Below are 27,876 nucleotides of genomic sequence, written 5' to 3'. Positions count from 1 at the left end.
CCTAAACATTTGACTCCTGTGACTTTAAATCAAGTAACAGCAAGAATGAGGAGGGGATGATGTAGTGAATAACATTGAACACATCTCCTGTTGAGACAGATGTTCATCAGTGGGAGGTTACATGGCCGGTGGGACACAGGAAGCAAAAATTAGCCACTGGTCACCTTTTGACCCCATGTTCATATATCTCTATGAAATGTTTTTCCAGCTGTCGTCTCCCATAAGTGTTGTGTCATAAATTAATCAAACACATTTAAACACATTCATATACATGTCAGCACAGAAGTAACACAATGAAGACCTTATTTGGCAGCAAAGCAGCAGCAATGTTAAAGCCTCCAGATACCCAGTTTCACCCGAAACAAAAGAAATCCACTACAAAATAATAATGATTTTTACCCTTTCAATGAGTTTTAAAGACTAAGATTTGTTTTTGAGAACATTGTGTGTGTGTTTTTCTGCAATGGTGACCTCTTTATTTCCTGCTCTCATATACTGTAAGTCTGGAAACATCTTAGAGAATGGTAAAGTAGGAAAACCACAATTATGCCTGTTTTAGATCATAAGAGAATTATTTTTGGTGTGTCATTAACAGATAAAAATATTGACCTGGTGGTCAATATTTTACTTATTTTAGCCAATTGTTTTATTCACAAAGCGAAATGTATTAAAACCCCGCCCATCTTTATTGGCTACTATGATGAAATTCAACTTAACACCAAGTCCCTTAAATTAAATGACTCAAAATGCGCAAAAGACCCCTATAGATTAATGAATAAACATTTTATATTTTATTTGGCCTTACTATATCTTTTAATTTCTGTTAACATATGTTCAATCATGATTAATTTATGGTTAATTTAAAGTGTATAATGCTTAATTTATTCTATGTTGTGCCTTTTTTGTTTTGTTTGTTGTCTTTGTGTTTTGTATCTCTGGTCCTCTGTTCAGTGCATCCTGGAAGATGAAAAGTATTTGATATTTGCCTTGTTATTTTTGTACATTACCTGTTCGAAAGGTTTTTGTTTATGTGTTTTCTGGTGTAAATTATTTTTTATTATTTTTTATTAACCTTTATTTAACCAGGTAAAGCTTTTTCAAAAGCGACCTGGCCAAGAGGCAGCAGAATTTTATAGTACAAACAGTAATACAAATAAATAAAAATCATACAATAAATAAAAATAAAATTATCAGGGATAGATTAAAAGAAGTGTAACATCTGATTTAAAAACAGTGACAAAGCCCACTGCTTTTGAGTTCCTTAGTTTTAAGAATTTTAACAGAGCTCTCCAGAGGGATCAGGTCCAACAGTTTTAATTCATCTTGCAGAAAGTTCCATGCAGAGGGAGCAGCAAAATGAAATGCCTTTTTCCCCAGTTCTGTGAAAACACGAGGGACAGTCAGAGTAAAGAAGCCAGTGGATCGTAGGCTATAATGTCCATGATTCCTAACAAGGTGAATTCCGAGATAGGATGGGACCATACCAAGCAGAGCCTTATCAATAAAAGTCAACCAATGAGTGAATCTTCTGACAAACAGGGATGACCATTCAGCTTTTTTGTACAAAGTGCAATGATGGGTCAGATTTTTGCATCCAGTGACAAACCTCAGAGCACAATGATACACAGTAACCAGAGAACGTAAACATGTGACTGGTGCATGCATGTACAGTACATCACCATAATCAAGCAGTGGAAGAAAGGTTGCTGGCACAAGCCGTTTCCTGGCTCCAAGAGAGAGGCAAGATCTATTCCTAAAGTAAAAGTCCAATTTTACCCTAAGTTTAGAAACTAAGCTTGAAATATGGTACTTGAAAGTTAGACATTCGTCAACATGGAAACCCAGGTACTTATAGGACGAGACCAGCTCAATGGCTGTACCTTGGAAAGTTAAAACGGGGAGATTTTTTGACAGAACAGTAGCCCTGGAAAACAGCATGACCTTCGTCTTATCAGTGTTCAAAACCAGCTTCAGCCTTTGCAGACGGGCCTGAACAATATCAAAGGCCGACTGTAAAAAAGTGAAAGCTTGCACAACAGACGATGCAAAACAATAAATCATTCTGTCGTCTACATAAAAATGATAGAAGACATCTGACAAATTATTGCACAGATCATTTATATAGATTGAAAACAAAATGGGCCCTAACACCGACCCTTGTGGTACCCCCTTCAAAACCCTCAAAAATGTTGATGAGGACCCTGCCATCTGGACACACTGTGATCTACCCGATATATAATTTCTGAACCAAGAAACTGCATGCTCAGATAAGCCCACTTTGTGCAATGTCTCAATCAGGATAATATGATCAACAGTGTCAAACACTGCAAACCAAGTAAGTTTTCAACAAAATAAGCACAAAGCACTTTAGCAATCTAAACACCTGAATAAATGCTGGCATTTTACATTTCACCAAATGGTAAATGGACCTGCACTTGTATAGTGACTTTCTAGTCCTCTGAGCACTCATGAGTCATATTCACCCATTCACACACTGGTGGTCGAGGCTACTGTACAAAGTGCCACCTGCCACACAGCTTTATCACACTCACACAGTGATGGACTGATGGTACAACCATTGAGTGTAATATGAGATTAAGTATCTTGCTCGAGGATACTTCGTCATATGGACTGATGGAGCCAGGACAATCCACTCCACCATCCAATTTTGTGTTGTGACAACGCTGTGGTTAAAATGGTTAGGTTTATGTAACAGAGTCAGTTAAACGGCATTATATTTGTTCGTTCATTTCCGTAATCACTTATCCTCTTGAGGGTCACCTGGGGGCTGGAGCCTATCCCAGGTGACATTGGGCGAGAGGCTGGGTACACCCTGGACAGGTCGCCAGACTATCACAGGTCTGACATATAGAGACAGACAACCAATGTAGAGTCACCAATTAACCTATCCCCAACCAGCATGTCTTTGGACTGTGGAAGGAAGCCAGAGTACCAGGAGAAAACTCACGCTGAGATGGGGCTCCACCCTGGGTTAGAACCAGGAACCCTCTTGCTGTGAGGCGACAGTGCTAACCATCACATCACCGTGTCACCCATAAAGTTCTGTACTGAAATGAACATTTGTAATTTCGCTTGAGTGTGTTTAAGTTGTTATTACCTGACACGCTTAGGCCTCCATAGTCAATATGTGAAACGTTTAATACTCAGTTTCTGTACCCTTACATTCACCTTTGGGGGTACCCCACCTATAAAGAAGTGTCTCCCACCTCCCAACTTATTGCGTAATATGCTAACATATTCTTGTCTCACTTAATTTATGTAGGGGCTTGAGTTTTATGGTCATAATTGAGGGAGGATTTTGTTTTTACCTTTTTCTGTCAGGTATGTTTTCTGTGTTTTATTGTTCTGAATTGAATGTAACATGGCCGCCTTTTTGCTGTCGTACTCCACAGGAGAGGGGCTCGAGTTATATGGTCGTAACTGACAGAGGATATCCACTGTCTGGGCCTTTTCATATCAACACCAGTCCGCTGGTTACATTAAGGCACAGAAAAACGTTGGCTAGGGTTGGGGAAAAGGTCATGTTTTGGCTCACAACACTGAGTTTAGGTGTCACAAACACAGCCGGAGATGTCCTAATGTGTTGTTACCTGCTTCTGTTGTTTGTTTATCTCGAACAATTGTCAGACATCCACCTGTCCCTCCTGTAATGTAACATATCCGTGGTTTGGGCTGCTGCCTGTATTGCCCCTAAGTTAATCGAGCCTTGTCTGTATAAATAAAGGCCATGTACCACGCAGCTAACATGATTTGATTTGATAATATTAATGTTTTTCAGGCTTGTAAATGACTCATTTTCTAAAACATTTCAGCGATCATTAATCATCACGTAGCCTCAGGAGAGAGGGATAACAATTCATACATATTAGTGATATTTTATCCTTTCCTCTGACAGCCCAGTCCTCAAGGTAATCTGTCAAATCCAGTTACAGCATGTGGGTATAGTTACAAGAATCTCTACTGGGAAAAGTTATGATGCAATTAATCACTGTTTTTGATATGTTGACGCACTGAGAAGAGGAGTCGTCCCTGCTTTTCTCTGGCTCCAGATGTTTGAATCAGTAAATTCTGTGTCCAGTGATTTAAAGGAGAGGAAATGACACTCCAGGCCCCAAATAATTAAGTTTTATTTGAAAGTTTTTCTGCTTATTTGAAAAGCGTCATTGAAGGAGAAGGTGAATTACAATCTATTAAGTTATACCTGAATGTTTTCGCTTCATTTCTGTGTGGGTTTCGATCGATGTCTCAATCTGTCAAATATAATCATCTTTCAAATGTAGTGTCTCTGTTTGGTACAAATGATCTGCTCTTTGGCACGACATGCATCTTTCAGCCTTGTCAGGTTTGTCTACAACCATAAAACATACATCGAGAACACACACTTACAGAACTGTCCCCAAGCTGTTGTTGTTGTTTACTTATTTATTTATGTAAGTCAATGTACAGTGTACTTTTGGGTACATTTTGGTTTTGGTTTGGGTACAGTCCTAATATATATATTCATACAGAAAAGTCCCTCTCAGTCATCACTTATGACCCACTCTCAGTGTGTATTTATCTGCAGACTCTGCCCTCTGCCTGTATTTTCTTATTCTATTTAGATTTTTTGGGACGTTTATACGCGTGTAACATCACAGCCCTCAGGTGAGACTGTGTTTCAAGAGACACAGCAACAAAAAACACAAATATAGCGAGGTGAAATGCCAAACAAGAGTGAATTTGAGGTTGGCTTTAACTTCTACTTTCACTGGCGACAATGACAATTACCACTCAATATAGGTGGAGTCAAATGTTTGACTACTAAGCACGACTGACAACGGGACCGCCTGAAAATGGATGCCAGTACTTCATGAAGTATGAAATAATGAACCCTGCAACCTCAAGAACATATTACACCAGTATATTTGTGATATAATCATAATCTGTTATAGCTCATTGGCTGCTTATAAAGAAATAAGGATGCAATTGCAAATTGACCTCTTGGTTTTCTGGCGGAACAGCAGAGCACAGCGAGGGTCCGCTGCAGGCTGTTCATAGGCTGTGGGTTAGAGCCAGGTGGCCGAGAGTCAAGCTGGAGGTTTTACCAGGGCTGAAGAGGCAGCCATGGGGGGTGAGAGGAGAGCCAAGGCCTGCAGAGCACGTTGGAGGCTCCTCATCCAAGTGTGTGAGATCCTGCATTCCCTCAGGTTCTCCAACATGCTCTGCAGGCCCTGGCTGTGCTCTGCGACTTTGCCACAGAACCAGAGGGAGGTCACGGGGTTCATTCCCACGGCCCTCTGTCACCTTTTGTCAAGTGTCCACATACCTCTGGATGTTTTCTCTGGGATTTTGTGGGGCAGGACTCGTCGAGAAAAGTGCATGATAATGCAAAATTCATCCAATTCAGTGCTCTATATTGCCATATTCCATGGAGACGGACTGTACTGCACCCCATAGTCCCGCCACCTCACTCCCACATATGAGGTCTACTTAGCTGGGAGCAGAGCAGACAGCAACTTTGGAGATGGACCCTCAGTTAGCGGCTGTCACCCCTGGGGCTGGGTTAACTGGTTAGCTCTGGCTGAAGTTGAGGTGATACCTCTCAGATGGTACAAGCCACTTTCCTCATGGCAAAAGTGGTCCCATAGGCCAGGAGTGAGGTGGAGATGAAGTTCAGCTTAACCGGTCTGTTTATACACCCATGATGGAGGTAGCAGCCAGCTAACTAGCAGCTAACACAGTCAGAATTGCTAACACAGGATGGCGCTCAACGTTTGACTCCACCCACATTGAGCACAGCCCCAAATTGCTAACTGGAGTGAGGGGCTTCTCCACAATCCTGCATAGGTTACTTTTAAAGGTTAAGACTTGCTTTTAAACTAAAACCCAGAAATTAGTTAGCATTTTAGCGCTGTCAGGTGCCTCATCTCGAAGGAGCAGAAGGGTTTTTTGTTAAAATGGGTTTTGGTTGGATGTCTGAAATAAGGTCTATGGTTAACACAAGCTTAACTTTCATGTTTTGTTCCACCACATAAAACACATTAGTCAATACTCCACTCATTAATTTTGAATATCAAACCTTTCTAGAGAAAGTGCTCTGACGCTGAGACTTACTTTACTAACTAACTTAACTTATCCTTTTTAAAAGTGTGCGTTCATCTTGAAAAACAAACAACTTATGTCATTTTTGAGAGAAAACCAGTGATCGTTTTTCAAGATGAAGGCAGTACAGAAATGATCTTGGGGAAAGACTGAATGTTGGATGTTGGATCCACTGCTGGTGAAGGGCTTCGTCAGAATCCTAGCCACAGCAGAGAACATCCTGATGATGGCAGGGCGCTTCTGTTTGTTCTGACGGATTGATTCATTCTCCAGATGGATCACTTCACTGTGGTACACACACATGTTTCAACCTCACTGGCTGGAACAACTTTGTTGCTTTTTCCTCTGAAAAACCTTTGTAACAAAGCCGGAGGGGTTTTGTGTAGCCTTCTGCAGCTGCCCAATTCCCTAGCAATCACCTCCTTGAATGCCATATCTTCAGACACGATGACAGCCCGCAGCAACTCTGCACATTTAAACTCGACGAAGATGGTATGGTGGAGGTTTCCAACAGTCTGTGGGAGAGTGAAACTTGGTCTTGGTGGGGTGTGCAATGTGGTCAAGCAACTTACCAAGAAACACAGCGAGAAAGATCTTCTCTCCCTGCGAGAACATCTCTTTGGTACTAGTGGGAGACACCGGGGTAACAAAACTGGAGAGGTCTGAACTCTGCCTCTCTGATAGAGAGCCTTTGGTACCATCTGTGCTGAATTCTTCAACCATGCTCTCGTCAGCTGGACTGGATGCCTAAGGTGAAACGTTGACCTGGAATACTTCATCTTGGGAGTTAAGGTGGAACTTCTGGACCAGGCATCTCTCCAATATTGTGGCGACATGGTAAACCATATCTTTAGTTGGAGATTCTTGTATTTCATATTCTGATTGCTGGGAAGAGTTTGACTGCGTGATAACAGCCAATGTGCGGTTGACCTTCTTGGCCACCTCTTCTGCAACCAGCTGCAGCAGGTTTTCAGAGTTGTCAGACCTCTCCTCTACAACTCCTAATACATGTCCAAGACAGTGGTGGAGTAAATATCAAAGACTGGCATGGGCATCCTTCCCTGGGATTGTGTGGATATTCAATCCCCTTCCTTAAAAAGAGAAACAGGCATACTTTAGTCAACAGATCTGCTTTGGGCAGAGACATTCAAACAGTTCCCGCTGGTGTTGTCCTCTGAACTTATTTTAGAACCTGAGGGATCAAACTTAACCCTGACAACTGATGACACTATTCAGCAACAATGGAATCTGGTAAAAAGGTTTCAAGAAGCAATATTGACATATACCTATATTTTATGTTAGCTCTTCCGGTTACAGCATGCAAATCTTCAAATCTTCTCTCTGAGAAGAGGATGTAAATGAATAACACAGTTTTTGGCTGTGGAGGCTTTTGACTTGTATTGTGACAGAAGTGTTGATGGGGTCACTGGTAGGCCTACTCTCCATGAAAATGTAGCCCCAGGTCCAGTCATCAACCTGAGGTCCCACAACATCCAGGACCAAGGTGCAGACAGCAGCTGGACAGTGCCAGAATCAAACTTGCTAACTGACAGCAACGCCAAATGACTGGAAGAAAACATCAGGAATGGTTTATCAAAGCAAACATTTCACCATGTTTTAACCAGTGCTTGATGACTTTTAACTTTGAGCCTGTTCAGACCTGGCACTAACAGGCGTCTTTGCTAATCTGATCACAAGTGGACAGCTCTGTCCGTCTGTTTTTCATGATATGTTTGCAGAAAAATGTACTATGGTCATTCCTGTTTCAGTACTTTAAAATAAAGTACATGTCTTATTCACTGGGTGATTTTTTTTCTTAAACTCTGACAATCAGACTCCCCAGAGGGATTTCCTATGCATCAATAATAATAACAATGATAATATACAGCTTATGTGGTGCTTTCTATCAATGACTCATTTCTAAATAAATGTGGATTTATTTTAACATCTCAGATATTGGTCATTTGGGGTTTTGTTTGATTTTAAATAAACAAAGTCTTAATTTTCAAATATGAAATATTTAATGCCAAATTCAAAGGCATGATGACAAGCTAGCAGTGAACACTTGTCAATGGCACTTCTATATGTATATAATAAAGTTATATTTTAACAGGACGGTGTTGTTTCACCTTCTATATCATTGAATTTTTTTCTAAAAAATCATTTTACTTTTTTTCTTCACACACAGTGATACACATGAAACAGATGTTTATAATAGTATTTATTGTCCACTGTGATGGAAAAATTGCCCCTTTTGTTATTAAGTTATTCTCATTATTGTTATTTTTTATCTGTTCTGTCTTCATATGATGGTATTTTATCACACGATGTAAGTGCTGTTTATATTGTGACAAGTTATTTTAAGAGTCAGACTTTAAATCCTGGATAACAGCGCCATCTTCCGTCGCTATGGAGACAAGCCGTTTGCTAACCCCTCTAGCATTAGCATTGCTCATAACCGCTTCGTCCATTTTGTTTAGCTTAGCTAGCCCTGGCTAAGCTCAGACACCGTGCAGCAGAGATGGATGACGGCGACGAGCCGGGGATCGTCCTCTCTCACAACACTTCTTCAGGCTCTAAGTCGGGTGGGGACAAGATGTTTTCCTTAAAGAAGTGGAACGCTGTAGCGATGTGGAGCTGGGATGTTGAGTGCGATACTTGTGCCATTTGCCGGGTACAAGTGATGGGTGAGTCCGAGGAACAGACACTGTTAGACCGCTAGCATAGCTGGGACACCGGCTAATGTAGCTAGAATGGCTAATGCTACCAGTAATACCTGAAGTCATAGGCACGGTGCAGCTGTAAAATGTTTTTCTTGATTCGCAGATGCTTGTCTCCGATGCCAGGCGGAAAACAAACAGGAGGACTGTGTTGGTAAGATATTGCCGGCTATGAAATACGCTAAACACTTAACATTTGGTTAGTTAACATATTGTGTTAATCCAACAAGCTAACATAAGCTAGCTTGTTAGGAGCTGTCAAAGACACTGACCAAGCTGATCACACAGGGCGGGGTGTGTATTTCTGCTTAGTCGTTTCATGCAAAACAAATGGTTGACATTAGCTTGCATAGATAGAGAGCGTCATTGCATTGTTTGAATTAAACATTATAGCCAGAGGTGCGACCAAGTCACTGTTTTGCACGTCTCAAGTCTTTGCATTCAAGTCCCAAATCAAGACATGCATGCCTTAAGTCAAGCCTCAAATCAAGACATGCATGTCTCAAGTCAAGTCCTAAATCAGGACAGGCAGGTCCCAAGTCAAGACTCACAAGTCCCTAGTCAAGGCGCAAGTCCTAAACACTTTGAGTTCTGAATCCCAAACAAGTCATAGTGCACTATTAACCAAATTTAATCGCATTTTACCTACAGAATAATGTAATATTAAATTTACAAAAAAACAAATTCTTTTTCAGATTTGTACTCATTTGTTAAAACCAGTGCATTCATTCAGTCATTTTTCATACCTGCTTTTTCTATTGGGGGCTGGAGTTTATCCCAGCTGTCAATAGGGAAGAGGCAGGGTACACCCTGGACAGGTCACCAGACTATCGCAGGGCTGACACATAGAGACAAACAACCATTCACACTCACATTCACCCCTACAGGCAATTTAGAGTCACCAGTTAACTTAACCCGCATGTCTTTGGACTGTGGGAGGAAGCTGGAGGACCTGGAGAAAACCCACGCTGACACAGACTCCACACAGAGGGGCTCCTCCACTTAAGGGTTTGAAACCCCCACATTGGATTAGAATTGGGAACCCTCTTGCTGTGAGGCGACAATGCTAACAACTGCACCACTGTGCAGCCTAAAACAAGTGCAACTGAATTAATCAGGAAAAAAAGAAAATTGACATTGCACTGTTTATGTAGCACAATTTAATGCTGCTAAAATAGAATATACTCTGTATGTGTTGTCCAGTGTTGCTGTATTTATCTCATCTCATATTGGAGAAATATCTATACTTTTCTCTTCAAATTTCTATATATCTTTCTCTTCCCAAATTAGCTTTATGGACAGTATCAAGTATTTTCAAGTCAAACGGCTTGAGTCTTTTTTGATTTTGACAAGTCTAAATTCATAAAATTTGTGACTACAGTCTGAGTTAAGTCCCACAAGTGCACACCTGTGATTAAAACATAATGTTAATCAAATTACCTGCTAACAGGTGTGTTGAGCCAGCTATGTTTGATAACAGCAAACTGCAGAACAAAACAAGAGTCATGTTGCCTTGTTGGACTGTACAGAAGGATGACATAGATAACAAGGACTGTGCCTTAAGGAAGAGAACAAAATAGTAGATCTTAAAATGGAAATAAAAATCACAGATAAACTCAGAGTAAATTAGTTTTATTAACCATTGAAGTACATAAGGTCATACTTAAATATTCTGTATAACATAAGCTGTTAATACTAATTCATTGTCTCTCCCTGTGTCCTCTGTCTTCATCTTCTTTCAGTTGTATGGGGAGAGTGCAACCACTCCTTCCATAACTGCTGCATGTCCCTTTGGGTGAAGCAGAACAACCGCTGTCCCCTCTGCCAGCAGGACTGGGTGGTTCAAAGAATCGGCAAATAAGCTCCGACTCCAGGCGGTCTGACTCTCAGACGACACCTGTGTGCACCCGAAAGTGGTGACAGACTTGACAATGATCACTGCAGCGTCAGAGCCACTGACACCAACAACCGTCTGTCCTCCTACTTATGAATGCATGTTCCAGTAGTCCTGGTGCCGAAGGAGGACCATGGACAAAATTAAAGTGGCACAGGCTTGTTGGTCACTGATCGGATGATGTGGCTGGAGGGATCATGAAGAGAGGATGAACCTCGTTGCAGTGTTTGGTCACATCTTAGCTTTACTTTATTGTCTGTGGTGGTGGTGTTCAGCACATCTTGAATATGTGACTGTCTTTTTAAAAAATAAAGAACTGTGCATAGCTGTAAACATGTATTCTTTCATCCAGTAACTTGAACGGGTTTAGTACAGTAAAATTACGGACATTGGTGTGTTGTTATGCAACAGATGTTTTAGTTAAAATTAAAGAAAGTGCACATTGGTTTAGCTTTTTGCTACTGACAAGAATGTCATCAACAAGAATCAAAAACTGTTGAGTTTCAAATCTAGCATTAAATCTTGCCAAGCTTTATATTAACTTTCATTTATTCTTTAACCAATTTATAATTAAAATGATAATTCTTACATTTCAGACTGATTCTTGAACTGCTGCTTGTGATTAGACACCATTTATTATTACGGTGGGTTGGCTTCTTGTGCAACAAAGAAGTGGTTTTGTGGGAAAACATGTTCATGTCCTTTATGTATAAAAACTCCTCTCATTCCTTTAAATCTGCACATTTTGATCATCATCTGTGGAGGTCACAATGATTTAGCAACCAACAAACATCCATGTCCAGGTAAACTTACCTCCTTAAGTCACCTTAATGCCGTAAGTCCTTTGGCAGTCAAAGTGAACTACCTGGAGGGTGGCCATGCTAACCACGAGCAGTTGTTATACCTGTAGGGTGAGGCTGGCCTTCATCCAGTTTCACACGTCACCTATTCAAATCAACAGCAGTGGAGTGTACAATATGCTGCTAATACCTGTTTGTGTAAGATTTACCTGTAACAGATTTTTTAAATTGTGCTATTGTTACTTAAAAGATCTGAGTACTTCTTCCACCTCTGTAAAGCAGTTATTAAGACAAAATTTAGATTTTACCAAACTTGAAGTGTGGAATAATTACATATGGGTGAATGTTTCATGGATTTTTTTTTTTACTTTTTAGTTAGTGTTCAATTTTTACAGTTAACTGAACATTCCCTGACACAGGACCTCTTAAAATTATATTTAAAAAAACAACAACAAAGTAACACAGAACAATAAAAGCTAAATAATATACTTAAGTATATAATAATGAGAATATATGTATAATATGTATGATATAATATATAGCACAAAACTAAGAATTACAAAGGGGGGCTGCATTAACACCAGAGCAGGTTCAGTTACAGAGGAACATAACAATGACATATTGAGTGATATTCCATTATAGTACAATCTTTCAGTTGCAGACTTGCTGTCATTCGTTTCATCATGTAAACTGTTCTGAGTCTCTGCATCCACTGGGTTATAGTTGGTGGTTTTGCATCTTTGCAGTTCATCATTATCATTTTTTTCTAGGCAATCAGTAGGTATCCTCAGTAAAAACCTCTGATCAGTGCCATGTCTATCTTTAGGGATAACTCCTAACAGAAATATTAACGGGTAGTGGGACATCTACCTCCATGATTTTGTCAGTTTCTTTCTTAACGCTTCCCCAAAACCCCTGAATTATTGGGCCGCCCAAAAAATATGTGTGTGATCCCTTATTTTTCCGACACAATGCCACTGAGGTTTCTTTCATATATGATGACATAATGAGGGAATGAGGGGAGTATTAAAATATCAGATTTTTTATTTTCCAATCAAACTCTTTCCATAATTCCTTTCTGACAGTTTGCCCACAGATCTTCACATATATTATCTTCAGTTACAGTATTGCTTTCACATTCATGTAGGACAGCTCAGTGTTCTCTCTGAAAAATAACACTGATCACAGTTTCCTTGTCAAGGAATGCTGTAAGTGGGTAAGACTGATCAGGATAATTCACTTACACATTAGGCTAATGACTGCAAGGACGCTGCTGCAAACCTCTTGACCATGTGGGGGAAGTAAACAAGAAGCACTCCCTATCTCAGTGCCTTGAAGCACAGTTAATAGGATGCTGGATGTGATTTCACAGGTATTAAGGCTGCAGCTTTCACTGCTCAGGAGAAAGCATCTACTGCTAGCTCAGCTCTCGTCCATGAGTAGATGCACTCTTCCTTCTGCGCAGTCATACGGTTGGTGGGTGGAGTTTGGAAAAAGACAATAGTTCCTACATGAAACTGCTCACAACAAGGTCTGTGGATTATCTTGAGTATCTGGGTCATGATTTCAGTAAAGAGACATTGCTGCAGAGTTTTTTAAACATATTTTGTTGGCACTTAATCCAACGCAAGCTGAGTGCCATCTAGTTCCATTATATTAGAGAGAAAACAGATGTCTCTCCAATCCAAAATAATCTGGACTGTAAGCAAACATGTAAAGCAGGTCTATTTCAATCAACTGCATTGTTATTGGTGCAGTTGTTCATGTTATTATGTCCATATCCTCTATAGGTGGAGGTGTGGCAACAGAAAGTCCACTGTTGGGGCGCCCTCCAACTGACATAGAAGAGCCGGTGCCCCATGTGCGAAGGCTATGTCCTTGCTGCAACAGCCGCTGGCTCGATTCCATCTCTGGCCCTTTGCTGCATCTCTCTCCCCATCTAATGAAGGCAGAAATGCCCCCCAAAAATAAATGAATAAATAAGAAATAAGAAAGTCCACTGTCTCTGTACGTGTCTCACAAAAAAATCGTGATCATTAGTACATTTTTAAGAGATGTTAAATACCAGCAATGTGGTTTTAAGTAAATGAAAATGAAGATGTAGTTTTTGAAATTGCTCCAGCTACAATATAAGATTTGTTATGCTGAATCGCTGAAATCCTCAAGTATGAGTGCAGGGCCTTCACTCTCCTGACAGCTAATTCAAAAATGAATATCTTAGGCTGCTTACTTAACCAATTAGGGCTAATTTAGCGAGGCTGTCACTCTTCCTCTCACAATAAGCAATGACGTGCATGCTTTATTGCGTACTGAACATATTATTCACACGCAGCTCTCTCAGCGGCTTCTTTGTCTCATAACAAGCTGTAATCAGCCAAAACTTGTAAAGGTCAGGATCTGTCACCTCATTGTGTCATGCTGGCAGCCAAATTACTGCACACAGGCACTTTGCATCTCCTAAAAATAGTTGAGCCCAAAGCCTCTTAAGTTCAGACCACATAAGTTGCTTTCCCTTGGTGCCGTCTACATGTAAGCGTGTAAAGACACTTAGCTGATGGCAAATCCCAGAGGACATCGGTACTTTTAATGCTACAGGAGGCGTGGCGCAAGAGGTGCAGGATGTTCAGGATGCAGGTGCTCAGTTGTGCCTGGAACCTGCAAATGAGTGAGCTGTGGCGCCGTAGTTGATCAGGCCCAGCTGCCCTTGTCACAGGACACATCCAACATGGGTGACCTGCTGGGACTGGACAACCTGGTGGCTAACACGGCCTACCTGAGGGCTCAGCACATAGATCGCGATAAGCTGAGAAAACAGAGGCTCTCCCTGACGCTGCCCAGACCAAAGATGTCCTCTGCCCTCCTGGCAGCAGTGGGGAGGAAGTACGAGTCACTGTGTGAGCGACAGCCTATTGGGAGGAAGCTGTTCCGGCAGTTCCTCCTGGCCTCCAACCCTCAGTACAAGGCCGCCACTGAGTTTCTGGAGGAGCTGAGTGACTGGAGCTTTGCTGAGGATGAGGCCAGGGAGAAGGCCAAACACAGCCTGCTCACTAAGTTCTGTCAACCTGAGTCCAAGAGTTTTCTCTCCTACCTGACAGGAGAGGAAGCTGAAATATGCAAGGATTTATCAGACAAGAACTTCGACAAGGCGATGTTGGGCCAGATAAGAGAAGCCACAAGAGACTTCCTGCAGGGAAAACCTTTCTCGGAGTATCTGAATAGCCCCTTTTTTTATCGGTTCATGCAGTGGAAGGAGTACGAGAAGCAGAGGATCAATGACAAATACTTTTATGAGTTTAGGACTTTGGGAAGAGGTGGTTTTGGTGAGGTAGGTGCAGAAATCCAAACATCTGAACTACTATATCTGAGTTGAAGTGATGAATTGAAAGTAAAAGTGAAATAATTTTGAGAGAAGACATAGCATTCCTTCTCTTGCAAATGAAAAGCTGAATTCATGAGCGATTAAATGCACTGTTAATCAATTCAATATACTCAGGGTTTTGCTGCCTCACTTGACCTGGAATGACCAGTAGCTTATGGGTGCTAATGTGAGTACTCTGCAGCTTGCTATGTAATAGACATTAGTGGACTGAATTAAGCATTTTCTCTGCCTGCTCCACTGTCACATTATGTTTTAGCATTTATCATCAACTACTGCATGTAGCCACGGTGGTCACTGGTCAGTAAAATGTACATTTTCTTGCTCTGAAACATATTTAAGGATGGCACAATAACATTCCTCTGTCTTGCAGGTGTGTGCAGTGCAGGTGAAACACACAGGCCAAATGTACGCCTGCAAGAAGCTGGACAAGAGGCGCTTGAAGAAGAAAGGTAGCGAGAGGCTGGCCCTTCTGGAGAAGGAGATCCTGGAGAAGGTCAACAGCCTCTTCATTGTGAACCTGGCTTACGCTTACGACAACAAGAACCACCTGTGCCTGGTCATGGACCTCATGAATGGAGGAGACCTCAGGTTCCACATCTACGAGCTCGGGGTAAGGGGAATCCGTATGGACCGTGTTGTATACTACATGGCCCAGATAACCACTGGGCTGCTCCACCTGCACTCCATGGACATTGTGTACCGGGACATGAAGCCTGAGAATGTGCTGCTAGATGCCAAAGGACAGTGTCGGCTGTCAGACCTTGGATTGGCTGTGGAGCTGCCGAAGGGCAAATCGATCTGCCAGAAGGTTAGTGTGGTGATCTAACCCTGGATTAACCTACAGTGTTTGCTGTCAGACGTTTGCACTGAAATGCACTCTGCAAAGCCTCTCTGTGGTTTATGCTACCCTACGAAATCTCTATGTTCTCCTGGGCATACTGTTATGTGCTCTGTTTTAATACCACCACCCTGTATATCTGCACACTATCCCACCACTACAAGCAGCTTACCAGGAATAGGTATGGTAGCTCTAAGTCCTGCTCTGACAGACAGCATAAGAGAGCATAACACTGTGTGACTTAAATTAATCTCATTAAAAAGGGCCTGACCTCATCCAGAGTTGGATGCTACACAGGTCGAGAAATGTACGGCAGGCTGAGCACAGCCTGTTAGCATTGGCTGGTTAATCTATGCTGTACTAATACCAGATATGGCCTCCACGTGTCTGTCCAAGGAGATGAGTCAGGAGACTCACAGCAGGCCTCCACTCACTATAGACGTGACACAGGGTGAACAATCATGTCTTATTTGTCAGCTGACCGACCTGATGGAGGTCAATTAATGCAGCATTACTTGCTGTAACAGTGTCTCATTGTTTGTCTGTATTTTTGTCTCCATGTTTCCCTATTTAATTTTCCATTATGTAGATGCTGCTCAAGATAGTCTGTTGTAGATAAAGAAAATGAACTTTAAAAAGGTGAATCATTTACCAGACAAGATTATTCTGTCTGGTCTCAAATACTTTTGTCCTAAAAAAAGAAAAATCCTATGCAGGCCTAAATTCCTAGAAAGTTACCACCTGATGTGTTGGGCAAAAGGTAGCTTAAAGGTCTAGTGTGAAGGATTTAGTGGCATTAAACATTGAAGTTGCAACATTGCAACAAAATTAAACTTCTCCTGTGTGTGTGAAGTGTGTCAGAGGGCTAGGGTGGCCAACATGAATGGCCCTGTCTAGAGCCAGTTGGTGTTTCTCAAACTCAAGGATCCTTCCTTGGTAGGGCGAGTCCTTCCAAGGAAGGATCCTAGAGAGGCAAGGCAAGAGTCCTTCCTAGCATTTGGTGAACACACATTGGAACAGGCTAACGAGTATCCCCAGGTGTGCATCATTAACCCTCAGCGGACTGAGGGGGTTTCAGATCCCTGTGATCATTTTGGACTTTGCACTCTCTAATGTTGTTGTACAATTCTGAACAACAACACAGCTCTATTTTTAGAGTCACGTGATTTTTGGGGAGAATATATTTCTGGATTATACTTAAAAAGACAAACACGTAGGCTAAATGAAACTTTTGTGGCACTTAGCACTCTATTACTGTTGTAAATGACTAATTTAAAAACTTTTATGTTTTATCTTATCACGACATTTTAAAAATCTCATTTCTTTTCCCAAGAAAGTCAGTGGGACAGAAGTTGTAATTCTACTGTGCGAGCCGCTGATGACAACCACCAAGGCATGTCAAAAATTCATCCAAAGTCTGACAGCCGGTTGGGCGCAATTGATCGGGCAACTATATACTAATACTATCCCCCAATACTAATACTATCCCCCAATATCTCAGAACAACACAGCAGTATAAAAATAAACCTTACCCAAACCTTAACATTTAACCTATTATTATTTTTTTATTTGAAGAAAAAAAAAACAAAAAACACTCCAACTACTGTCAGCAAAAGTAAATAACCCCCTCCCCTCCCTCATAATTACCATCCCTGGTCCCCAGGATCTAACCCAACCTCAATAACTAAACAGACTCTAAAACTGAAGTAAAACCTCAGAGGTACAGAGAGGGCTTACATCTCTTTGAATTGTCCCTCATGCTACTTTGTCTCTCCCCTGTGTGTGTTGTCAGGCTGGTACGACTGGTTACATGGCCCCTGAGATTCTGAAGCAGGAGTACTACCGCACGTCTGTGGACTGGTGGGCTCTGGGCTGCAGCTTCTATGAGATGGTGGCCGCCCGTTTGCCTTTTAAAGACTTCAGAGAAAAGGTGCAGAATGAGGAGGTGACTCGTCGCACTCTGGAGGACGAGTGCAAGTTTGAACACAAAAACTTTGATCCTCCCACCAAAGAACTCATCTGCCGCTTTCTCAAGAAAAAGGTGGCCCATCGCTTCGGGTGCCGGTAAGCAAAAACTATTTTTAAACTATTTTTCTCAAGCGTAAGATTGCAACTTGAGGTCAATGGTGTTGACGTCATGGAACAAATTACCCATCAAGAAAATGTGGAACGTCCTTCGCACCTGTGAAAACATACTGTTTGTATGATACAGTCCTTATAGAAACAGACCCGTGAGTACCACACTGAGTTCAAGTCCAGACCTGGAGGTCAGGACACCTTGAAGACGTCACGAGATGATTAAGTGAACAGGATAGATGACAAAACATCTTATTATGAAGCACTACATTCCCACCAGCACCAGCAACTACAGCAGACTAAAATAAATGCAAGCAACAATTTTGGACCATTTCTGGATTTTAAAATACAGAATTAACTTCCTTATACCTGTTTACCAACAACATGGACGGGTTCCATTTCAGTTCCTGCACTTAAATTTGTACCATTCAGAGCATTTTGACCAACAAAATTGGTTCGTAACCCAAAAGGTTGGCCCCCAGCTGGAGCTAAAAAGAGGTTTCCCTTGACCTGAAGGGCAAATGATGTCACATGTCATATTCTACAGGTTGGAAAGAGAGGACTGAGTCTTGCATGTCATTGTTGTGACAGTTCAACTTTGGAACCAAATGCAAACACAACCAGGAAACTGAGTGGTTTGAGGCAGTTTATTGTACTTTTAAGATGTGGGGCTGATGGCTTGAATGAAATGATGGCTGAGGTGGGCTGGTAATAGCAAAGCAGAGCAGGCAGAGGAGCTGAAGACAGAGCAGTCCAAATCCAGAGGCAGAAGACAAGAACGAGGCTGGACGTGGCAGGTGATGGTTGAAGCAGGCGCGGTGAACCTGAGACACATTAAGTGTGATTTGATGTCCAAAAAGTACAAAAAGAGAAGTGTCAAAACACTTAGAAGCTGGCCTTGATGTCTGTCCTGACTGAACTCTGGCAGAGTCTGGATGTTTGAGCTGGGGTTTCACACTGCAGTGGACTGATTGTTGATGTGGTTCAGGTGTGCAGGTTCAGCAGCTGCTGGCACTCAGGAGGATTGGCAGGAGGAGGAAACCAGGAGGCCATGCCCAACAAACACAGAGACAGGCTGAATCCAAATGTCCGGACTTCACCGTACTTGCAGACTGGCAGGCTTTGCGGGCACGTTTACGGGAAGTCCGGGAGTGCTTAGGGCTGTCCAAACCCACAATTTATCCAGCCCTCAAGGGGCCTCAAGTGGACTTCCTGCAGACTTCCAGAGAGTCTGCTTGGGGTGCAGACTTCACTGATTTCATAACCCACAATTCATCTTATGAATGTATACAATAGTTATTGATAGTTAGGCCTATTAAAATGCTAATTGAATTGTGTAGGCCAGAAATAATATTCACAGAAGACAGAGTAGTTGTGCGCACATCCAATCCTGTTTTAGGTCAGGTGCTGGATAATAGGGGTCCATGCAGAAAGAAGAAGAAAATCCGCACACTGAATTAGATCTCCCAGTCAAAAGCTCCTTTTGAAGTTGCCTGATGAAGACCATTTGAGTCAAAACGTTGCTTTTTTAGTCATTAAAAACTAAAGTGGGAGCTCTAATTCAGTGTGCGGATTTTCTTCTTCTTTATGCAGAAATAATATTCAACCACATCATGATACAGAAATATGTATAAGTACAGACTGAAAATGCATTTTTATTATTGCAGCCTAACAGGCTGTGCAGCACAATAGACTAAGAAATGGCTGAAAAACATAAAAGAAGGGTTTTTAATGTAACTTATGCCCAATTCATTGAGTAGTCCTCCTGTCCTTATTTACACACTTAATTCTGTTTTTGAGCATGTGTAGCCTGAAATGTATTAATAGCCTACATTTTTGTTCAGTCACAAAAAAGGTTATACATATGATTTATAGCTTGTTATCTTCAGGAACAGATTAGTTCAGCACTGTTCATCAGCTTAAATGACATATCTATGAATATGAGGGCAGCGATAGTTGAACGTTCCCACGGCAATGAGTAAAACAGTCTCAAGGGCTGTCTATCAGCAGCTTGCAGTCTCCGCCCTCGCAGACTTAACATGATGACAGTAAATACGTCACACTACGTACAACTGAAGTCTGCGAGGGCTCAGTCTACAAGACCAGAGGGTGAACTTTTGGATTCAGCCACAGACTGAAAGCAGACATGAGACACTAGGGACAGAAAACAGGAAACACAAGGGAGAGACAAAGCCGAAACCCTCACAGTCATAGTCTTCTGCATCCTCTTATCATTAACAGTTGGTCCATACTTGTTTTTTGGATTAAAATAAGTATCTGTAATAACAGAACAAAAGCTTGCAGGTAATCAATGTGATCCACCATCTTACTACTACAGATTATTTCTGCTGCGCATTGTGCAACGCCCTCTGTTGATGGCACATCCTTGATTACAATGGTTCTGCTCAAAACTGGTGGAAATGTGCTTGTTCTCTTGATGACACCAAGGTTCCAAAAAAGCTGAGCTCATCATCATAGGGACGACACTGCAAAACAAAGGGGTGGTGTTCTTGCTGTTAGAGCGTCCATCTAATGGAGAAGTCTGACTTTCTTTTTCACCCCTTTTAAGGCTCACCTATTTATTATTATGTATTATCTACTTCAGGTGCACTTTTATTCATCGTGACTGATGAAACTTCCACTCAGGTTGAAGTCTGATGTTGGGGTTTTTGTGAGTATACTATCAAGGACAATATCAGCGTGACTTGTCCCATCCTGATAGGTGCATCAAATAAACTAATTAAACTAACAGGAGAGCTAGAGTCTAATCAGGATAATGAAGTGAAAATACCTTTGTGGGTGTAACTTGGATGTAACTTACTTACGTACTCCTCTTCATCCCCTATTGGACATATGGCTTCAGTTGACTCTTTCCATTGCATGTGATCCTTGGCAGCATGTTGCGCCTCTCCCTATGACAGGTTCATCTTTTCCAGCTCCAGTGTCACAGTTCTGCGCACAGTTGGTTTTGGGCCTTCCAGGCTTTCTTCTGCCTGGTAGTGTCCATCTTAAGGCGACTCTCGTGATCTGGTCCTGGTCTGTGTGTGATTTCCTAGGTAATGCTCCGGCTACCTATTTTCTTGCATAGTTGAAGGTTGGACGAGGCTTCCAACCTTATCATGTCTGTTGTGACCACTCTCTCAGCCGTACAGCAGAACAGGAGCATCTTGGGAGAGGGCAACCTGAGCCTTTCCCTGCCTTGCTTTGAAGTCTTTTTGGGTCCGAATGTACTTACTGATGAGGCTGCCCAGGTAGTTGAAGTCTTCCACAGACTCAAGTGGTTCCCCATTCACAGGAATGGGTGCTGTGGGGGTGGTGTTTACACACATCACTTTTGTTTTGGAGGCATTGATATTGAGTCCAACCTGTCTGGAAAAGTTGTTGAGCAGTTGGTTGAAGGGAGAGCGAGATCGTCTGTGAAGTCAAGGAGAGTAGGGTGCATTTGATGCCTGGATAGATGGACTCGGATGTGACCTGCATTCTATCATTTTTCTCTTACTTTTCTTTTCTTTTCTTCTTTTTACTGCAACTCTCTTAAGGTGTTGTGTAATGAAGCTAATAAAATTTGTACTCTGTTAAATTATGTAGACTATATGAGAATTGTCTATTATACAGTATATCAACTTTTAATGCCCCACATGAACACTTTTACTGCCCAGTTAAATCATTTCACCCGCCTCCTGCTTTTATAACCTCATTTTCTATCTAAGTCCGATCATTAATTGTCTTTTGTGTCTTTCTGATACCAGCGGTGAGGACCCACGAAACCACCACTTTTTCAAGAGCATCAATTTCCACCGTCTGGAGGCCGGGCTGGTGGAGCCCCCATGGGTGCCAAAATCCAACGTGGTCTACGCCAAGGACATGGACGAGTTTAGGGACAACTCCGAGGAGGAGGATATTAAGTTTGACGCCAAGGATGAGAAATTCTTCAAGCAGTTCAGCACAGGCGCTGTGTCCATCCAGTGGCAGAAGGAGATGATCGACACCGGAGTGTTTGACGAGCTGAACGACCCCAAATGCAACGGCCACAGTCGTGAGACCGTGTGGGAATCAAGGATGTGCATTATTTTGTGAGGCATTTTATCTACTCATCAGCTGTTCAGACCAATAATACATGAAAGTCCTTTAATTTCTTTTACACTTCCAAAGTGCCTGCTATAAAACCAAATGAAGCACCTCAGGTACCTTTTAAAACAGCAACGTGCTCTTTTCCTTAGTCTGGGTGTATTGCATTCCTAAAGAGGAATCATCTTGATGCTACGGCCAAACATGATGGGACATCTGCCTCAGTGGTAAAATAAAACCACCATTTTTGTTTTCAGTGTTATGCCTGGATGGAAACACACGCTGACATTGTAATGCAACTGCTGCTTTATACTTTGCCCTCTATTCCCCTTTGAGACAGCAGACCCCAGTGCATGCATAGTTTCCATTACATCACTCGGCCAGTTTGGCAGGCCAAAGTGTTTACATGTGTTTGTAAACAAGCCACATAATGGTGTATGTATGTCACCGAATAGCAGCAGGATTATTATCGGTATTTGGAGCAATGTGCCACATTTGTCAGACAGACATAAATGCCATGAGTGCCTTTTGCTCATGTGACCGGACAGTGTAATGCAACCTCAGTGAAGTCGCTCAGTAGCAGACGTTCACCACTAAGTGCCGCCAGACACCCATACAGTGCGCTCGACCTCCCGCAGCACTCATCATCACCCCCATTACCCTGGCTGCTGCTGCGGTATTTACAAGAACTGGATGACTCGTTCTGCTTTAACAAGGAGATGCAGGGAGACAAATTGTCATAGTTTTTCCACTAAAAAAAAAAAGGAAAAAAAAGATGTTAATGTTTAATTCTTGGCTTTAACAAGGCAATACCAACCCCCTCTGTTACCCCCCAGATCAGCCTGTTTACAAGCCACAAACAACCTAAGAGAGAGATGCTTACTATTTAAAGCACAACAACAACAAACATCTATTTGGCTTTCAGAAATGGTTAGTTCTAGTATCCATTTGGATTTTGATTCCTACTGCATGACAAAAGCCTCTGGTTGGAGGAGATCTGTGTCCTATTATTAATAAGAACTGTTTAATTTGAGAGTTTTCATCCCCGGATGATCATTTGAGAAACTTGGGAGGTTTCTTTTTTCTTTCAGGTGTTTTTTCAGGTATTTTTTTGCCTTTATTTTGTAGTGAACATAGAGAGGAAATGAGGAGGTAATGTGACAAAGGTCCCTGGATGGGCTCAAACCTTAGGGCCCTAGCACACCAAGCTGGTGGTCAGCCATTGGTCAATGACAGGTCGTCAGAAAGTGTCTGATATCCCTAGTTTTGGCGGTGTGTCCTGCACCCTTGGTACAAGTTGGCCCTGGTTGGCTTTCTTTTGGCCAAGTTGGGGTGGCTAAACTCATCGATGAGTGATCAGCTCAGCACGCATGGAATAAAACAGACGGGAGGTAAATAAACAAACAGCTAAAGTCAAGAGGGCATGAGATTGAAACTAATTTGTTATATGAGGTAAGTGTTTTTTAGCCTTTGAGCTCTTGAGCAGAAACAGTTCGTAATTGTTTGTGTTATTGTTCGCTAGTCCACGGTAAATATCCTTTTGGTCTTTCAGCATCAGGTTGTGTTGTTAATGTGCTAACTGGCTAACTAGCGTCTTGAATACATCATTTCAGTCTTCCGCTCTCCTTTTTGAAAAAAAACAAAAACAAATACAGACTACCGCCGTCTGCTGGTATGGACAGTTATTTCCTCTCATGCAGGTGCAGAATATACATGCTAGTTGACTGCTGGTTGCAGTCATTGTGGTGTGTTCAAGTGCAACCTTTGGCGACCTGAGGCGACTTCTTTGATGTCAGCTTGGTGTCTTATTTATAACTCAAATTATAATTTTTACCTCTGTTGTACTTTGTTCCAGTCCTCGAGTCTTAAATGACAATGTAAGTCTTTTTAGATTTACTCACATAAAGAGCTGCATTACAGTGCCAATGATATTTTGTAATATTAAAAGTGATTTTATAATGCCAACTTAACATTTTCTAATATTCTATGTGACCTTTTTTGACTTGTAATGATTTTTTATACTATTTATTGCTTTGTGATACCTTTTCTGGGCTCTTTTTTACTACATTTTTATGCTGGGAGATGACTTTTTTTGATGAGATGTGATGAAAAAGAAATGCAAATGTTTTAAATGCTTGAGCAAAATAAAACAAATCCTTCCAGCAACAGCCAGAAGAAGATCGGGGATGCAGCCTTTGTTAGTTACGCCCCAAAGCTATGGAACACACTACCTGTAGATATCAGGGAAGCTAGCTCCGCTTAATATCTTTAAAAAAAAACCCTATCTCTTCACTTTAGACTTTAACTACCTCTGACTTTCCCGATACAGGTCTGAAACTCTTCCTCTTTACACTTTTGCAACTCTTTTAAAATCTTACTTGATTTTACAATTTATAGTTTTACAACTCTATGATTTTAAGAATCAGTTCTGTTTTATGTCCATTATGTCCATAATTTCATATGAAGCACTCAGTGCTTATACTGCCCTTATTGTAAAGCACTTTGTGCAGCATTTCTTGTATTAAAGGTGCTATATAAATAAAGTTTATTATTATTATTATTGTGCAACACTGTTGCAATGATTTCTGTTAGCAAATTTGTCTTGCCATAGTGATGACATCCAAAGTTATGGAGTTATTTTGATGATCCCTGACTGACCTATCATCACATATCCAAACAGCCAGGGTCAGTCTGAAAAGGGAGTGCCCTTGTCTCTTTATAGTAACCACAGTACATCCATGATTACAACATAACGTCACCTGAATATTTGATTCAGAGTGTATCATCCATCCCTTAGTGCACCACTCCAAAACCTCAGACACATTTAGGTAATGAGGGACACATAAACATGTGTTGTGCTAAGTCCTGCGAGGGGGTGACCTTACAGGGCTGAGAAGTGGTTCCGTTCACGCTCAACTGTCATGAGATTAGAGGGTGGTTCAAGATGGAAATCCAAGACGCAACCTGATCATCGTCGGCTGCGAAGGCAGAGTGGGGAGTCCACTGTGGACGACGTGACGACAAGACAAACTCGGCAGAAGGTCTCCAGGAACATGTTTTTACCAGGTGCCTACAAGCCTCTGCCAGGGTTTAGTTCCCCACGGGTGGACGCTCTAACTCCTGCCCTCCAATACACAAGCTGCATGAGCCACTCTGCAACACACACACACACACACACACACACACACACACATACACACACACACACACTGCCCGTGTCATTGCACATTTGCAGTCATGCATGCAGACACACATGCGTGCATGCACACTTATGCATCTTCGCATTCTTGTGTTAACACTGATCATGCAGGCTAAGATGTGCGCACACATCTAAATAAACACACACACTCTCACTCTCTTTCCCTCTCTCTCACACACACACACACACACACACACAATCTTATTACCTCTGTAGAAGCAGGCATGGGGTTTTAGAGATCAAAGCAGGACGGGGTGTAATTTGGTATCTGCGTTTGTTACATGCCCATGCTCTGGATTCACATCAAAGGCATGTGCCACACTTCAGCTCAGCCCTGGCATCCTCAGGATGGTATCACACCAGCGATATAGCTGCTTTTTCCCTTCTTTGGCGCTGAGTGTGTGTCTGCATTAGTGCACACATGCACATGCGTGTGTCTGTGTGTCCGTAGATGCAAGCATGAATATTGATTTGTGTCTATATATGCATTTGTGTGTGCACAGCATGTGTTTGCAAGGGAGTGTGTGTGAGCATTTAGTATAGGTGAGAAAGTGGTTAAACAGGCGAGACAGAGGGGCCATTGTCTGCGGAGCGAAAGTGAGAGCCAGCCATGTGGGAGAGAGATTGAAGGAGGAAGAGGGTTGTTGCTCGTTGTCCTGTGCTCCCTGCTAGTGTAATTTTTCGGGGTTCAAAATCCATGTTTTATGGTTGAAATCTTTTTCCCTTTGTGACTTTTTATGTCACAAAAATGCAGATAAATCAGAATCAAGAAGAGCGGCATTGTACGGAGCCACCAGGGTGACCCCACCACCACTCAGGAAGTGTTTAGTTTTTGGTTAGCGTTCAATTTTCTAAGCTTCATTGCTTGAATTCTTAACATTTCCACAAATAAGTGAATTCCTGCAGGGCGGTCCAACAGAAACAGAGCGTGTGTGTGCATGATGTTCTTCCCCACTGAGGCCCAATGGGCAGTTTCCATGGCGCCCAGACCTCAGACCCCTTCCACTGCCAGGGGCTGGACAACGTCATGGATAGAGCCTGATCACACACACACACACACACACACACACACACACACACACACTTGTAAACAGGCCCAAACTCTTAGCCGTCACCCTATCTCTGCACCATGTTTGGTCCCTTTACTGCAAAAATCATCTGTCTATGTCATTTAATCTCATGTTCAGACTTCAATATTTATTTTTCTTTCAGCAGAAAAAAAATCTGCCAGTGTTGCCAAATAATGAATCTAGTTCCCTGTATCACCCCATGTTTTGGGAATGTTCTAGAAAGGAGTATTAATGTCTTCAGCTGTAACTTCATGACAGGAGAATCAAGAAAATGGCACAAGCTGATTTGTATTTGAAGCAGAGGAAATGATCTCACCACAATAACAGATTGTTGTTACTTGATTGAGGAAAATGGGATGTTAGGATTCAGAAATAGATGAAAATAGATGAAAAATTTTGTTTTCCAAGAGATTTTGCAGAACATTCTGAAAAAAATAACACAACATTTTTGCTAAATAAGTAATAATTCACTTGCAAGGCTGGAATCAAGCAAAGTGGTAATTACCAAGGGGGCCCAGGTTCACTCCATATCAGCTGGCTGTACGTAATTTGATAAATAGCAGGGTTTTTAAGAAATAATTTACACCACCTAAGTACATTATTAACTACAAATGATGGATTGTTCAATTCCAGCCCAGTCACCAGCAAAATATGTTGGCATTGTACACATCTGCAAACTACAAATACATTATATTTGCACGTTTCATATAAATCATATCAACATTTCGAAACTGATGTAGCGTGTAAGCTAACTTTGTCTTCAGGAGGTGGAGTGAATCGAGGATGGCGTGTCACCACGTGAGAAGCCTGCCAAGCTGCAGATCACAGCAAACCACTGTTGAAGACCAACAAAATTGTGATTTAATGAGTCATTGCTACACTTCTAGCAGCTTTTTAGGCACCAAACATAGGTGTTCTGTAGCAACCTGTCACTGGTTTTCCAGTGAGGATAGTGGCACAGAGACATTGACGCTTTTTCTGCCGGTATTGTGCCTCTAAAACTAGTATTTTAAGCCAAAACATGATCTTTTCCCAACTATAACCAATCGGTCTTGTGCTGAAGCCTAACTACATGTTAATTAAAACAGTGGTTCCCAACTGGTCCGGCTACGGGGTCCAGGTTTCTCCTTCTTCATTAGCTCAAGGTCCACACAGTGCAATATATCAGTGTCATACTTGCTTTCCAACATGTCGTCAAGCTAGTTTGCTGTCTCCATTCGCAGCTGTCCATTAGTCGCTCACTCTACAGCAGGAAACAGCACATAAAAATAAAAGCTCTGTGCACATAAAAATAAAAGCCCTGTGCCAGATACTCACTGTACTTGAAAATAAAGTGTGTTTTTTTACAAACTCGACACGTCTGCAAGTCACTTGCAGTTCAATTAGAACAGACATGTGACCCTCTAGTTGGGAAACACTGATTTAAGCTTGCAGAAATGTACAATGCCAACATTTTTCCTGGCAACTGGGTTGTCATTTCCTAATCTTATGGCACTTGTGTTTTAAAGATCAAAATCTAGTTTTGAGACCTTAATTATTTCACTTTATGTCATGCTCACCTGGTGCATATTCCTAAAAGAAGTTGGTATGTATCAAACTGCTTAAACATACTTGATGCAGAAAAATTGGGTTATAGTAACTCAGCACAGGAGCGTGGGCTGAGGTCTACAGGAGCCATCATAGTTGAGGTCAATAGGGGCCCAAGAACATATTTTTCTGGCTAGTTCAGC

The 27,876-nt window shown here is 41.8% G+C and overlaps 2 protein-coding genes across 2 annotated transcripts; both read left to right on the top strand.

The window, feature by feature from the left end:
- Positions 1-8,565: 8,565 nt before the first annotated feature.
- Positions 8,566-11,049, top strand: rnf7 (ring finger protein 7). Its single transcript, XM_033632121.2, has 3 exons — positions 8,566-8,789; positions 8,929-8,976; positions 10,565-11,049. The coding sequence occupies exons 1-3, from the start codon at positions 8,624-8,626 to the stop codon at positions 10,681-10,683; spliced, it is 333 nt and encodes a 110-aa protein (XP_033488012.1). The 5' UTR covers positions 8,566-8,623; the 3' UTR covers positions 10,684-11,049.
- Positions 11,050-14,179: 3,130 nt separating this feature from the next.
- LOC117260195 (rhodopsin kinase grk7-b) lies at positions 14,180-24,437 on the top strand. The gene is made up of 4 exons (XM_033632117.2): positions 14,180-14,841; positions 15,266-15,703; positions 17,526-17,797; positions 21,559-24,437. Exons 1-4 carry the CDS (start codon positions 14,242-14,244, stop codon positions 21,884-21,886), a joined length of 1,638 nt encoding a protein of 545 aa, XP_033488008.1. The 5' UTR covers positions 14,180-14,241; the 3' UTR covers positions 21,887-24,437.
- The last annotated feature ends 3,439 nt before the right edge of the window (positions 24,438-27,876 follow it).

The sequence above is a fragment of the Epinephelus lanceolatus genome, chromosome 4 (assembly GCF_041903045.1).
Source record: "Epinephelus lanceolatus isolate andai-2023 chromosome 4, ASM4190304v1, whole genome shotgun sequence".
NCBI classification, from domain to species: domain Eukaryota; kingdom Metazoa; phylum Chordata; class Actinopteri; order Perciformes; family Serranidae; genus Epinephelus; species Epinephelus lanceolatus.
Note: the sequence above shows the minus strand (reverse complement) of the source record. Positions and strands in the feature narration are given on the sequence as shown.